This window comes from Agelaius phoeniceus, chromosome 30 (genome assembly GCF_051311805.1).
Source record: "Agelaius phoeniceus isolate bAgePho1 chromosome 30, bAgePho1.hap1, whole genome shotgun sequence".
In the NCBI taxonomy this organism is placed as follows: domain Eukaryota; kingdom Metazoa; phylum Chordata; class Aves; order Passeriformes; family Icteridae; genus Agelaius; species Agelaius phoeniceus.
Genome location: NC_135294.1, coordinates 3,466,188 through 3,482,555, shown reverse-complemented (window position 1 = coordinate 3,482,555; position 16,368 = coordinate 3,466,188). Strand labels below are relative to the sequence as shown.

The 16,368-nt window shown below is 47.1% G+C and overlaps 1 protein-coding gene across 1 annotated transcript in view; it reads left to right on the top strand.

Moving 5' to 3' along the window:
* Positions 1-16,368, top strand: part of XPO7 (exportin 7) — a 91,233-nt gene that overhangs the window by 49,071 nt on the left and 25,794 nt on the right. The window contains 7 exon segments of the mRNA XM_077191644.1: positions 198-303; positions 4,439-4,470; positions 4,473-4,573; positions 6,500-6,573; positions 8,712-8,792; positions 10,900-10,963; positions 14,016-14,124. Coding sequence (XP_077047759.1) covers positions 198-303; positions 4,439-4,470; positions 4,473-4,573; positions 6,500-6,573; positions 8,712-8,792; positions 10,900-10,963; positions 14,016-14,124 — 567 coding nt within the window.

Below are 16,368 nucleotides of genomic sequence, written 5' to 3'. Positions count from 1 at the left end.
AGGGCAGAATGAGGTTCATCACCCCATGGCCACTAAACCCATGACTTTTCCAAGGGAAAAATGGATTTATTTGAGGAAAAATGAATTTATTTGGGATTTCTTTTGCCACGGGATGCCAGCTGTGTGTGCCCAAGGCGGGTGGCGCCTGTGACAGTGTCCCCTGACAGTGTCCCCTGCGTGTCCCCTCGTGTCCCCAGGGCGGCTGACGTGGCTGGTTTACATCATCGGCGCCGTCATCGGCGGCCGCGTGTCCTTCGCCAGCACGGACGAGCAGGACGCCATGGACGGGGAGCTGGTCTGCAGGTAGGGAACTCCAGGGAATGCATCCGGGAATTCCAGGAGAATCCATCCGGGAATTCCAGCAAAATCCACCCGGGAATTCCCGGAAAATCCACCGGGATATTCCTGCAAAATCCACCTGGGAATTCCAACAATATCCACCAGGACATCCCAGCAAAATCCACCCAGGAATTCCAGGAGAATCCACCTGGGAATTCCAGCAAAATCCACCTGGGAATTCCAGCAAAATCCACCCGGGAATTCCAGCAAAACCCACCGGGATATCCCAGCAAAATCCACCTGGGAATTCCAGGAAAATCCATCCAGGCATTCCAGAAAAATCCACCTGGGAATTCCAGCAAAATCCACCTGGAAATTCCAGGAAAATCCATCCAGGCATTCCAGAAAAATCCACCTGGGAATTCCAGGAAAATCCATCCAGGAATTCCAGCAAAATCCACCTGGGAATTCCAGGAAAATCCATCCAGGAATTCCAGAAAAATCCACCTGGGAATTCCAGCAAAATCCATCCAGGAATTCCAGCAAAATCCACCTGGGAATTCCCGAAAAATCCACCTGGGATATTCCAGAAAAATCCACCTGGGAATTCCAGGAGAATCCACCTGGGAATTCCAGGAAAACCCACCGGGATATTCCAGCAAAATCCACCTGGGAATTCCAACAACATCCACTGGGATATCCCAGCAAAATCCACCCAGGAATTCCAGGAGAATCCATCCGAGATTTCCAGGAAAATCCACCTGGGAATTCCAGCAAAACCCACTGGGATATCCCAGCAAAATCCACCTGGGAATTCCAGGAAAATCCATCCAGGCATTCCAGCAAAATCCACTGGGATATCCCAGCAAAATCCACCTGGGAATTCCAGGAAAATCCATCCAGGAATTCCAGCAAAATCCACGGGGATATCCCAGCAAAATCCACCTGGGAATTCCAGGAAAATCCATCCAGGCATTCCAGCAAAATCCACCTGGGATATTCCAGGAAAATCCAGGAATTCCAGCAAAATCCACCTGGGATATTCCAGAAAAATCCACCCGGGAATTCCAGGAGAATCCATCCAGGATTTCCAGGAAAACCCACTGGGATATTCCAGCAAAATCCCAAAATCCCAATTTTGCTGGGAATTCCAGCAAAACCCACCGGGATATCCCAGCAAAATCCACCTGGGAATTCCAGAAAAATCCAGGAATTCCAGCAAAATCCACCTGGGAATTCCAGAAAAATCCACTGGGATATCCCAGCAAAATCCACCAGGACATCCCAGCAAAATCCACCCAGGAATTCCAGGAGAATCCATCCGAGATTTCGAGATTTCCAGGAAAATCCACCTGGGAATTCCAGCAAAACCCACTGGGATATCCCAACAAAATCCACCTGGGAATTCCAGAAAAATCCAGGAATTCCAGCAAAATCCACCTGGGAATTCCAGGAAAATCCATCCAGGCATTCCAGCAAAATCCACCTGGGATATTCCAGGAAAATCCATCCAGGAATTCCAGCAAAATCCACCTGGGAATTCCAGAAAAATCCACCTGGGAATTCCAGAAAAATCCAGGAATTCCAGCAAAATCCACCTGGGATATCCCAGCAAAATCCACCTGGGAATTCCAGGAAAATCCACCGGGATATTCCAGCAAAATCCACCTGGGAATTCCAGAAAAATCCAGGAATTCCAGCAAAATCCACCTGGGAATTCCAGCAAAATCCATCCAGGAATTCCAGGAAAATCCACTGGGATATTCCATTAAATCCACTCAGGATATCCCAGGAAAATCCACCTGGGATCTTCCATTAAACCCACCCAGGGTTTTCCATTAAATCCACCCAGGATATTCCAGCAAAATCCACCTGGGAATTCCAGCAAAATCCATCCAGGATATCCCAGCCAAACCAACCCAGGATATTCCATTAAATCCACCTGGGATATTCCATTAAATCCATCCAGGATATCCCAGCAAAACCAACCCAGGATATTCCATTAAATCCACCCAGAATATTCCAGCCAAATCCACCTGGGATATTCCATGAAATCCACTTGGGTTATTCCAGCAAAACTCATCCAGGATATTCCATTAAACCCACCTGGGATATCCCAGCCAAATCCATCCAGGATATCCCAGCAAATCCCATTCCCAGGAAGCTGGGAGAGCTTTATTCCCATTTTTCCAGCTCTGATTCAAGTGGGAAATCTGCCTGGAAAGGGATGGAGGGCCCTGGGTGCTGCTGCTGCTGATTCCCACTGGGAATATTGGACTTGGAAATGTTGGGACTTATTGGGAATATCAGGCTTGGAAATATTGAGAATTGTTTGGAAACACTGGGAATTATTGGGAATATTCCCACTGGCAATAATTATTGGGGAATATTTGGCTTGGAAAGTTCAGTTTTCATCGTGTCATAAACTGGATTTTTGGGGTTGAAATCCAGTGGAAATAGAGGGGTTACACAGACTTTTCCCGGGCAGGAGCCCGGGGACCCGGGGGAACAGGGGCCAAGACGGGGGAGACAGGGGCCCAGGAGACCGGTTTCCCTGGGCGCCCATTCGGCCCCCATGGCTGGGCCCCCATGGGCTTCCTCCATGTCTCCCCCCAGTTCCGTGCTGCCCACGGGGTCCCCCTGTCCCCCCACTTTTCTCCCCCTTTTTTCCCCACTCCCCCATTTTCCTCTTCTTTCCCCGTTTTCATTTTCCCCCTTCTTTCCCCCATCGTTCCCCCTCGGTCCTCCGTTTCTCCCCATGGGACCCTTGCTGGCCCCCCGGGATTCTGTTTCCCCCTTCTTTCCTTCACGTCTTTCCCCCTGTTTCTCCTTCAGAACATGGAGGACCCTGACCTTCTTTCCCCCTTTCCTTTCCCCCTTTCCTTTCCTCCCCTTTCCTTTCCCTTCCCCTTCCTTTCCCTTTCCCTCTTTCCTTTCCCTTTTCCCCCCTTTCCCCTTTCCTTCCTTCCCCCTTTTCCTTCCTTCCCCCTTTCCTTCCCCCTTCCTTTTCTCCCTTACCTTCCCCTTTTTCCACCCTTTCCTTTCCTCGACCACGGGAAGGCCAAACGGGACGGGGAGACGAGGCCCCTTTCCTTCTCCCTTCCCCCTTTCCTTTCCCTTCCCCCTTCTTCCCCTTTCCTTCCCCTTCCCCATTTCCTTTCCCCTTTCCTTTCCTTCCCCCTTGACTTTCCCCCTTTCCTTTTCCCCCCTTACCTTTCCCCCTTTTCCCCTTTCCTTTCCCCCTTTCCCCTGCTTCCCCCTTTCCTTTCCACTTTCCTTTCCTTTTTCCCCCTTCACTTCCCCCTTCCCTTTCCCCCTTTCCTTTCCCCTTTTCCCCCTTCCCCCCTTTCCTTTCCCCTTCCTTTCCCCCTTTCCTTTTCCCTTTTACCTCCTTTCCTTTCCTTTTCCCCCTTCCCTTTCCCCATTTCCTTTCCCCCTTTCCTCATTTCCTTTCCTTTCCCCTTTTCCCTCTTCCCCCTTTCATTTCCCCCTTTCCCTTTTTCCCCTTTCCTTTCCCCCCTTTCCCTTTCCGTTTTTCCTTTCCTCTTTCCCCCTTCCCTTTCCCTTTTTCCTTTCCCCCTTTCCTTTCCCCTTTCCCCCTTTCCTTTCCCCTTTTCCTTTCCCCATTTCCTTTCCTCTTTTCCTTCCCCCCTTTCCTTTTCCCCCTTTCCTTTCCTTTTCCCCCCTTTCCTTTCCCCTTCACTTCCCCCTTTCCTTTCCCTCTTTTCCCCTTTCCTTTCCCCCCCTTTCCTTTCCCCCTTTTCCCCCTTCCCCCTTTTCCTTTCCCCCTTTCTTTTCCCCCTTTCCTTTCCTCCTTTCCCCTTCCCCTTTCCCCCTTTCCTTTCCCCTTCCCCTTCCCCCTTTCCTTCCCCATTCCCCTTCCCATTCCCCTTTTTCCCTTTCCCATTCCCATTCCATCCCCTTTCCTTTCCCATTCCCATTCCATCCCCTTTCCTTCCCCATTCCCATTCCCATCCCATTCCCATTTCCCATTCCCCTTCCCATTCCCCATTCCCCATTCCCTTTCCTTTCCCCTTCCGTTCCCATTCCCCTTTTTCCCATTCCCATTCCCCTTTCCCCATTCCCATTCCCATTCCCATTCCATCCCCTTTCCTTTCCCATTCCCTTCCCTTTTTCCCCTCCCCATTCCCATTCCCAGGGTGCTGCAGCTGATGAACCTCACCGACTCGCGCCTGCCCAGGCGGGCAATGAGAAGCTGGAGCTGGCCATGCTCAGCTTCTTCGAGCAGTTCCGCAAGATCTACATCGGGGACCAGGTGCAGAAATCCTCCAAGGTGGCAAAATTCCCAAATCCGCCTTTTCCCAGGAAGAGCAGCCTCCATTCCTCCCCTCTCCTCATTTACCTGCAATTCACCCCCGTTTTCTGTCATTCCTCATCACGTTTGCTCAAAATAAAGCTCATTTTGGGGATTTCTCCTCATTGATCTGGAGTTCAATCCCATTTGCTGGGATTTCTCCTCATTTGACCTGCAATTAAATCTCATTTCTGGGATTTCTCTTCATTTGACCTCAAGTTCAATCCCATTTTCTGGGATTTCTCCTCATCGATCTGGAGTTCAATCCCATTTTCTGGGATTTCTTCTAATTTTACCTCGAATTCAATCCCATTTTCTGGGATTTCTCCTCATTTGACCTCGAGTTCAATCCCATTTTCTGGGATTTCTCCTGGAATTAAATCCCATTTTCTTCTCATTTTACCTGCAATTAAATCTCATTTCTGGGATTTCTCCTCATTTGACTCAAGTTCAATCCCATTTTCTGGGATTCTTCCTGGAATTAAATCCATTTCTGGGATTTCTTCTAATCTTACCCAGAATTAAATCCCATTTTCTGGGATTCTTCCTGGAATTAAATCCCATTTTTGGGATTTCTCCTCATTTTAGCTGGAATGAAATCCCATTTTCTGGGATTTTTCCTGGAATTAAATCCCATTTCCTGTGATTTCTCCCAGAATTAAATCCCACTTCTGGATTTCTCCTGAAATTAAATCCCATTTTCTGGGATTCTTCCTGGAATTAAATCCCATTTTTGGGATTTCTCCTCATTTTAGCTGGAATTAAATCCCATTTTCTGGGATTTCTCCAGAATTAAATCCCATTTTCTGGGATTTCTCCTGAAACTAAATCCCATTTTCTGGGATTTCTCCTGAAACTAAATCCCATTTTCTGGGATTTCTCCCAGAATTAAATCCCATTTTCTGTGATTCTTCCTGGAATTAAATCCCATTTTTGTGATTTCTCCTCATTTTAGCTGGAATTAAATCCCATTTTTTGTGATTTCTCGCAGAATTAAATCCCATTTTCTGTGATTTCTCCTGAAATTAAATCCATCTTCTGGGATTCTTCCCAGAATTAAATCCCATTTTCTGGGATTTCTCCTGAAATGAAATCCCATTTTCTGGGATTCTTCCTGGAATTAAATCCCATTTTGTGATTTCTCCTCATTTTACCTGCAATTAAATCCCATTTTCTGTTATTTCTCCTGAACTTAAATCCCATTTCTATGATTTCTCCTCATTTTACCTGGAATTAAATCTTGTTTGTGTGATTTCCTCATTTATTCCCGAATTTTTCCTTTCCAAACACTGAGCTGGGTTGGGAATATTGGGAATTAGAGACCCGGATTTGGTTTTTCCAATTTATTTTAATTCCTGGGATCACCTCAAACACTCCCCTGAGCTTCTCCCTGGTTTTAAAATGGGAATAAATCTGAATTCCCTTCATCCCAAAGGATTTGCAGCTGTGCTTTGGGATGTGAAATCCATTTTTCCAATTTTAAAAAAACCGGGAATGTTGCTCTGGAATTGGCTTCTGTTCCTTCCTGGAGGAGAAATTGGATTGGGGTCAAATCCCATCCAGGGATTTGGGAACTGCTGAAAATTCCAGAGAAATCCACTCAGAAATCCTGGCTCTGTTTGGAGGTGGAGCACATTTATATCCCATTTTTTTTTTTGGGAAATATTCCTGGGAAAACCCAAATCCTTCTTCCTTACTGTCAAGCCATGCTGCTAGGACAAAAAAAAATAAAATTAAAAATCAGGAAAAAAATCAGGAAAAAAATCAGGATTTTGATGGATTGGATCAACCCAACGGGAAAACCCCACAACATCCCCTTCTCCAGAGAGGGAAAAGCGGATTTTTGGGAGAATTCCCAGTTTTCCTGGCAGTTTGGAAGCCTTTTTTCCATGTTTTTTTGGGCAGCTGTACCGGAGGCTGTCGGAGGTGCTGGGGCTGAATGATGAGACCATGGTGCTGAGCGTGTTCATCGGGAAGATGTGAGTGTCCTGCAGGATTCCCAGGAATTCTGGGATTCCTCACCCTAAAAACCTGGAATTCCTGAGGCTCCAGGGATGGCTTTAGGGAGCTCGGGGAGTTCAGGATGGAATTTTCCAAATGCCACAAAAACGCCACAAAAACGCCACGAAAATGCCACGAAAATTTCAGGTGCAGCCAATCCCACAGAATTCCAGGTGTAACCAATTCCAGGTGCAACCAATCCCACAGAATTCCAGGTGTAACCAGTCCCACAGAATTCCAGGTGTAACCTGGGATCCCACAGAATTCCAGGTGTAACCTGGGATCCCACAGAATTCCAGGTGTAACCAATCCCACAGAATTCCAGGTGCTGCCAATCCCACAAATTCCAGTTGTAGCCAATCCTAGAAATTCCAGTGCTGCCAATCTCAGAAATTCCAGTGCAGCCAATCCCACAGAATTCCAGGTGCAGCCAATCCCAAAGAATCCCAGAGGCCTGGAATCCCAGAGAATTCCACGTATAACCAATCCCAGAAATTCCAGGTATAACCAGTCCCACAGAATTCCAGATGTAACCAATCCCACAGAATTCCAGTGCAGCCAATCCTAGAAATTCCAGGTGCTGCCAATCCCACAGAATTCCAGGTGTAACCTGGGATCCCACAGAATTCCAGGTGTAACCAGTCCCACAGAATTCCAGGTGCTGTCAATCTCAGAAATTCCAGTGCAGCCAATCCCAAAGAATCCCAGAGGCCTGGAATCCCAGGGAATTCCACATATAACCAATCCCAGAAATTCCAGTGCAGCCAAACCCACAGAATCCCAGAAATTGCAGGTGTACCCTGGGATCCCACAGAATTCCAGCTGTAATCAATCCCAGGAATTCCAGGTATAACCTGGGATCCCAGAGAATTCCAGGTGCAGCCAATCCCACAGAATTCCAGGTGCAGCCAATCCCAGAAATTCCAGGTGTGCCCTGGGATCCCACAGAATTCCAGCTGTAATCAGTCCCAGAAATTCCAGGTGCAGCCAATCCCAGGAATTCCAGCTGTAGCCAATCCCACAAATTCCAGGTGCTGCCAATCCCACAGAATTCCAGGTGCAGCAAATCCCAGGAATTCCAGCTGTAACCAATCCCAGAAATTGCAGGTGTGTCCTGGGATCCCACAGAATTCCACATGTAATCAATGCCAGGAATTCCAGGTATAACCTGGGATCCCAGAGAATTCCAGGTGAAACCAATCCCACAGAATTCCACATGTAATCAATTCCAGGTGCAGCCAATCCCAAAGAATCCCAGGGGCCTGGAATCCCAGAGAATTCCAGGTGTAACCAATCCCAGAAATTCCAGGTGTAACCTGGGATCCCACAGAATTCCAGCAGTAACCAATCCCACAAATTCCAGTGCAGCCAATCCCACAGAATTCCAGTTGAAGCCAATCCTAGAAATTGCAGGTGTAACCTGGGATCCCACAGAATTCCAGCTGTAATCAATCCCAGAAATTCCAGGTGCAGCCAATCCCAGGAATTCCAGCCGTAACCAATCCCCCAGAATTCCAGGTGTAACCTGGGATCCCAGAGAATTCCAGCTGTAACCAATCCCCCAGAATTCCAGGTGTAAGCTGGGACCCCACAGAATTCCAGCTGTAGCCAATCCCACAGAATTCCAGGTGTAACCTGGGATCCCAGAGAATTCCAGGTGTAAGCTGGGATCCCACAGAATTCCAGGTGTAAGCTGGGATCCCACAGAATTCCAGCAGTAATCAATCCCAGGAATTCCAGCTGTAACCAATCCCAGGAATTCCAGGAGTTGTCCCCTGGGATCCCACAGAATTCCAGCTGTAATCAGTCCCAGGAATTCCAGCTGTAGCCAATCCCACAGAATTCCAGGTGTTGTCCCCTGGGATCCCACAGAATTCCAGGAGTTGTCCCCTGGAACCCCACAGAATTCCCGGTGTTGTCCCCTGGGATCTGGGATATCCCCAGGCCATTTTTCCCAGCCAAACCTGAACCCGGTGATTTTACCCCCAATTTTACGCCCCGTGCTGTTGGGAGATGAGAAAACTTGGGAAAATCAGCCACAACTCCCAGAAAAATCCTGGAAAAATCCTGGAAAAATCCCAGCAAATTCCCTCTGATCCTTGTTTTTCCTTGCCAGCATCACCAACCTGAAGTACTGGGGCCGCTGTGAGCCGATCACCTCCAAGACCCTGCAGCTGCTCAACGACCTCTCCATTGGATATCCTTTTGGGAAGGGCTCCAAATCCTTGGGAAAAGTCATCCAGAAGTTCTGCTGGAATGGGAGCTGCCCCACATTCCCGGTTTTCCCTCAGATTTTTGGGAATGAGGGCAGAGGAGGGAGGGATGAGGCTCGGGGGATGTTGAATTTTGGTTATCGTGGCTCAGAATTCCTTTGGAATCTTCCACAGGCAGATTGCAGTTCTGGTTTTCCAGGAATTCCACAAGTTCCTGGAATTCCACAAGTTCCTGGAATTCCACAAGTTCCTGGAATTCCAGAGGTTTCAGGAATTCCACAAGTTCAGGAATTCCACAAGTTCCAGAAGTTCCTGGGTTTTTCCCCCACACCAAGATTTGCACAGTTCGGGTTATCCTTGGAACAAACAGAAGAGAATTCCAAATGTATTGAGAACCAGACAGAATTCCCAACTTCCTGAGTAATCCAGGCCCAATCCCATTTTTCCAGCCTGTCCCTGGCAGTGTTTTCCAGGAATTCCAGGAATTCCAGACCCTGAGTTTTTCTCTGGGACATCTCCCCAAGCCGAGATTGGCACAACTTGGGTTATCCTTGGAACAAACATGAAATTCCCAACTTCCTGAATATTCCAGGCATTTTCCCAATTTCCTGAATAATCCAGGCCCAATCCCATTTTTCCAGCCTGGTCCTGGAAGTGTTTTCCAGGAATTCCAGAATTTCCAGGAATTCCAGAATTTCCAGGAATTCCAGAACTTCCAGACCCTGAGTTTTTCCCCAGGGGTCACTGAGGCTCTCCCCAGGCTGAGATTTGCAAAATTTGGGTTATCCTTGGAAAAAACAGAATTCCCAATTTATGGAATAACCCAGGCACAATCCCCTTCTTCCAGCCTGGCCCTGGAAGTGTTTTCCAGGAATTCCAGAATTTCCAGGAATTCCAGAAGTTCCAGACCCTGAGTTTTTCCCCAGGGGTCACTGAGGCTCTCCCCAACCCGAGATTGGCACAACTTGGGTTATCCTTGGAACAAACCTAAAATTCCCAACTTCCTGAGTAATCCAGGCCCAATCCCATTTTTCCAGCCTGGTCCTGGAAGGTTTTTCCAGGAATTCCAGGAATTCCAGACCCTGAGTTTTTCTCTGGGACATCTCCCCAAGCCGAGATTGGCACAATTTGGGTGATCCTTGGAACAAACCTAAAATTCCCAACTTCCTGAATATTCCAGGCATTTTCCCAATTTCCTGAGTAACCCAGGCAATTCCCGACTTCCTGAGTAATCCAGGCCCAATCCCATTTTTCCAGCCTGTCCCCGGAAGGTTTTTCCAGGAATTCCAGAATTTCCAGGAATTCCACAACTTCCACACCCTGAGTTTTTCCCCAGTGATCACCAGGGCTCTCCCCAAACCGAGCTTTGCACAATTTGGGTTATCCTTGGAACAACCAAAAATTTCCCAACTTCCTGAGTAACCCAGGCCCAATCCCATTTTTCCAGCATGTCCCTGGAAGGTTTTTCCGGGAATTCCAGAATTTCCAGGAATTCCAGAATTTCCAGGAATTCCACAACTTCCAGACCCTGAGTTTCTCCCCAGTGATCACCAAGGCTCTCCCCAAACCAAGCTTTGCAGAATTTGCTTTATCCTTGGAACAAACCATAAAATTCCCAACTTCCTGAGTAATCCAGGCCAAATTCCATTTTTCCAGCATGTCCCTGGAAGGTTTTTCCAGGAATTCCAGAATTTCCAGGAATTCCAGACCCTGAGTTTTGCTCCAGTGATCACCAGGGCTCTCCCCAAACCGAGCTTTGCACAATTTGCTTTATCCTTGGAACAACCAAAAATTTCCCAACTTCCTGAATAATCCAGGCCCAATCCCATTTTTCCAGCCTGACCTTGGAAGTGTTTTCCAGGAATTCCAGAATTTCCAGGAATTCCAGAATTTCCACACCCTCAGTTTTTCTCTGGGACATCTCCCCAAGCCGAGCTTTGCACAATTTGGGTTATCCTTGGAAAAAAACCAAAATTTCCCAATTTCCTGAGTAACCCAGGCCCAATCCCATTTTTCCAGCCTGTCCCTGGAAGGTTTTTCCAGGAATTCCAGGAATTCCAGGAGTTCTGCCTGTTCCTTGACGCCCTGCACGTACAGCAGCGTGCGGAAGCTGGTGAAGCTCAGCGCCGTGCAGTTCATGCTCAACAATCACACGGTGAGCGCTCCCTCCCTGCCTCATTCCCAGGAAAATTCCAGCCTGGATCCCCTTTGGAATTCCAGACATCCCTGGGTTTCTGTGGTGCTGGAGGAACCTCTGGAAAATGGGATTTTTGGGGTTTTTTTTGGGGTTTTTGTTGGTGGAATTCTTTGGTTTTGAGGGGCTGGGGTGTTTGGTGGTGCTTCCCATTCCCAAAGATTTCTGTTTTCCATGAAATCCAGGCTCATTCCTGGGAAATTCCCAGCCTGAGGTGGGGGGGGAAGATGGGATTTAAGGTCCCTTCCAAGCTAAAACATTCCAGGATTCCATTCCATGATGTTCCCAATCCCAGCAGCACTTCCAGAGGGTTTGAATTCCTGGAGTTCATTGGGGATTTCCAGGAGGTTTCCCAGGAATTCCTGGAATTCAGGGAGCTTTTCCAGGAATTCCTGGAATTAAGGGAGCTTTTCCAGGCATTTCCAGAAAGGTTTTCCAGGCATTTCCAGGATATTTCCCAGGAATTCCTGGGAAGTTCCTGGACAGTTCCCAGGATGTTTTCCAGGCATTTCCAGCGATTCCTGGAATGTTTTCCTGGCATTCCTGGAGTTCAGGGATGTTTTCCAGGCATTTCCAGGAATTCCTGGAGTTCAGGGATGTTTTTCCAGCATTCCTGGAGTTCAGGGATGTTTTCCAGGCATTTTCAGGAATTCCTGGAGTTCAGGGATGTTTTTCCAGGAATTCCTGGAGTTCCCAGGATGTTTTCCAGGCATTTTCAGGAATTCCTGGAGTTCAGGGATGTTTTTCCAGCATTCCTGGAGTTCAGGGATGATTTCCAGGCATTTTCAGGAATTCCTGGAGTTCAGGGATATTTTCCCTGTATTCCTGCAGTTCAGGGATGTTTTCCAGGCATTCCCAAGGCCTTCAGCCCCAATTCCCAGCCTGGGATTCCATTTTTCCATGGAAAATAACCAGGAATCAGCCTGAAGGATTCCCATCCCAGAGGCAGAGCCACAATTCCTGGAATTCCTTTGGGAATTCAGCAGGAGGGGAGAAAATTGGGGATTTGCAGCTCCTAATGGCTCTGGGTTCCAGAATTCCAGAATCCCATCAATCCCAGTGGAATTTTGGGATTCTGAATGCTCAGGATCCATCTCAGCCCGGACCTTCCCAGCTGGACAAACCCTTGAGGTTCCACCAGGTTTCTCCATTTCCCATCGGATTTTCTCTGGAAAATTTTTGTTCTTCTATTATTTCTAGAGTCCCATATTGTTGTTATTAGATTTCTAAAGTCCATACCTCTTGGGTGGATTCTCATGGCTGCAGAATACAGATGTTCAATTACAACACATACATTTCTCATGACTCACAGGCCATGCACAACACCCACATTCTCCCATGACTCACAGGCCATGCACAACACCCACATTCTCCCATGACTCACAGGCCATGTATAACCCACATAGCTCCTTGCTCAAAGGCCATACTCTGTCACAGCTCTCTGACCCAAAGGCCATGTTCCGTCGCAGCTCTCGGCTGTCTTATGCTCTGCTAACTATCACGTCGGGGTCACCACTTGTTGTTCTTCTATTATTTCTAGAGTCCCATATTGTTGTTATTAGATTTCCAAAGTCCATACCTCTCCTGGTGTATTCTCATGGCTGCAGATCTTCACAGACTCTTTCTTCTGCACGCTGTTCTCTCTCAGGTCAGGGCTCACCCGCCCTCTTTTATCCCGGTCATCTTCATCAGTTACAGCTGCAGCCCAATTAAGGACATGGCAGCTGCAGCCCATCGAGGGCAACTGGGACCTCTGGGGCAAAGCCTCTATACACATACTCAAATACATTTCCTCTACTATATTTCCCCCTTTGCTTTTACTTAATTTAACAGTTATACAGATGTTAAATTACAATATATACATTCTCCCATGACTCACAGGCCATGTATAACCCACATAGCTCCTTGCTCAAAGGCCATACTCTTTCACAGCTCCCTGACCCAAAGGCGATGTTCCGTCGCAGCTCTTGGCCACCACAGCTCTCGGCTGTCTTATCCTCTGCTAGCAACCACCGCAGCTCTTGGCTGTTCCGTCGCAGCTCTTGGCCGCCACAGCTCTCGGCTGTCTTATGCTCTGCTAACTATCATGTCGGGGTCACCACTTGTTGTTCTTCTATTATTTCCAGAGTCCCATATTGTTGTTATTAGATTTCCAAAGTCCATACCTCTCTGATGTATTCTCATGGCTGCAGATCTTCACAGACTCCTTCTGCTGCATGCTGTTCTCTCTCAGGTCAGGGCTCCTCCAAGGCTCTCCCTGACTGGCCAACCTGCCCTCTTTTATCCCGGTCATCTTCATTGGTTACAGCTGCAGCCCATCGAGGGCAACCGGGACCTCTGGGGCAAAGCCTCTGTACACATAATTCAAATACATTTCCTCTAATATATTTCCCCCTTTGCTTTTACTTAATTTAACAGTTATACAGATGTTCAATTACAATACATACATTTCTCATGACTCACAGGTCATGCACAACACCCACATTTTCCCATGACTCACAGGCCATGTATAACCCACATAGCTCCTTGCTCAAAGGCCATGCTCTTTCACAGCTCCCTGACCCAAAGGCGATGTTCCATCGCAGCTCTTGGCCGCCACAGCTCTCAGCTGTCTTATGCTCTGCTAACTATCACGTCGGGGTCACCACTTGTTGTTCTTCTATTATTTCCGGAGTCCCATATTGTTGTTATTAGATTTCTAAAGTCCATACCTCTTGGGTGCATTCTCATGGCTGCAGATCTTCACAGGCTCTTTCTTCTGCACGCTGTTCTCTCTCGGGTCAGGGCTTACCCGCCCTCTTTTATCCCGGTCATCTTCACCAGTTACAGCTGCAGCCCAATTAAGGACATTGCAGCTGCAGCCCATCGAGGGCAACCGGGACCTCTGGGGCAAAGCCTCTGTACACATATTCAAATACATTTCCTCTACTATAGAAAAATCCCAATTTTTCCATGTGGGAATTTGTTCCTGGAGCTCTTCCCTCATTAGCTCATCCCGATTTTCCTTTTCCAGAGCGAGCACTTTTCCTTCCTGGGAATCAACAACCAGTCCAACCTGACGGACATGCGCTGTCGGACCACGTTCTACACGGCCCTGGGACGGCTCCTCATGGTGGATTTAGGTATTTTTCCCTGGAATTCCAACAGAATTCCAGCTTTTCCCAACTGGATTGTGGGATTTATGGAGGTGGAGCTTCACCCAGTCAAAGGGGTTGGGGTGGGAAAAGCCCAAATGGGAAAAGGAAAAACCAGGAATTAGGGTTGGGTAATAATGGAGAATTATCCCGTAAAAATGGAGGGAAAAGTTTCTCATCCCACCAAAATGGGGGGAAAAAATTTTCCATCCTAAAATTGGGGATCAGCTTTGCCATCCCAACGAGATTTAGGATCAATTTCCCATCCCAACGAGATTTGGGGATAAATTTTCCGTGGATTTCCCCAGTTCTTCCATGTTTTTCCAGGGCAGGATGAGGATCAGTTCAGGCAGTTCATGGGGGATTTTCCCATGGATTTTTCCATGGATTTTCCCATGTTTTTTCCATGTTTTTCCCTGTTTTCCAGGGGAGGATGAGGATCAGTTTGAGCAGTTCATGGGGGATTTTTCCATTGATTTCCCATATTTTTCCATGGATTTCTCATGGATTTCCATGGATTTTTCCATGTTTCCTAGGGGAGGACGAGGATCAGTACGAGCAGTTCATGGGGGATTTTCCCATGGATTTTCCCATGGATTTTCCCATGGATTTTTCCATGGATTTTCCCATGTTTTTTCCATGGATTTTTCCCTGTTTTCCAGGGGAGAACGAGGATCAGTACAAGCAGTTCATGGGGGATTTTCCCATGGATTTTCCCATGGATTTTCCCATGGATTTCCCATGGATTTTCCCATGTTTTTTCCATGGATTTTTCCTGTTTTCCAGGGGAGGACGAGGATCAGTTCAGGCAGTTCATGGGGGATTTTCCCATGGATTTTCCCATGGATTTTCCCATAGATTTTTCCATGGATTTTCCCATGAATTTTCCCATGGATTTTCCCATGGATTTCCCATGGATTTTCCATGGATTTTTCCCTGTTTTCCAGGGGAGGATGAGGATCAGTACGAGCAGTTCATGGGGGATTTTCCCATGGATTTTCCCATGGATTTTTCCAGGGATTTTCCCATGGATTTTTCCAGGGATTTCCCATGGATTTTCCCATGTTTTTTCCATGTTTTTCCCATGGATTTTCCATGGATTTTCCCATGTTTTTTCCATGTTTTTCCCTGTTTTCCAGGGGAGGACGAGGATCAGTACGAGCAGTTCATGGGGGATTTTCCCATGGATTTTCCCATGGATTTTCCCATGGATTTTCCCATGGATTTTCCCATGGATTTCCCATGGATTTTCCATGGATTTTTCCCTGTTTTCCAGGGGAGGATGAGGATCAGTACGAGCAGTTCATGGGGGATTTTCCCATGGATTTTCCCATGGATTTTTCCATGGATTTTTCCATGGATTTCCCAGGGATTTTCCCATGAATTTTCCCATGTTTTTCCCATGGATTTTCCCATGGATTTCCCATGGATTTTCCCATGTTTTTTCCATGGATTTTTCCCTGTTTTCCAGGGGAGGATGAGGATCAGTTCAGGCAGTTCATGGGGGATTTTCCCATGGATTTTCCCATAGATTTTTCCATGGATTTTCCCATGGATTTTCCCATGGATTTTCCCATGGATTTTCCCATGTATTTTCCCATAGATTTTTCCATGGATTTCCCATGGATTTTTCCATGGATTTTCCCATGTTTTTTCCATGGATTTTTCCCTGTTTTCCAGGGGAGAACGAGGATCAGTACAAGCAGTTCATGGGGGATTTTCCCATGGATTTTCCCATGGATTTTCCCATGGATTTCCCATGGATTTCCCATGGATTTCCCATGGATTTTTCCCTGTTTTCCAGGGGAGGACGAGGATCAGTACGAGCAGTTCATGGGAGATTTTTCCAGGGATTTTCCCATAGATTTTTTCCATGTATTTTCCCATAGATTTTTCCATGGATTTTCCATGGATTTCCCATGGATTTTCCATGGATTTTTCCCTGTTTTCCAGGGGAGGATGAGGATCAGTACGAGCAGTTCATGGGAGATTTTTCCAGGGATTTTTCCAGGGATTTTCCCATGGATTTTTCCATGGATTTTCCATGGATTTTCCATGTTTTTCCCTGTTTTCCAGGGGAGGACGAGGATCAGTACGAGCAGTTCATGGGGGATTTTCCCATGGATTTTTCCAGGGATTTTCCCATGGATTTTCCCATGGATTTCCCATGGATTTTCCCATGTTTTTTCCATGTTTTTCCCATGTTTTTTCCATGGATTTTTCCCTGTTTTC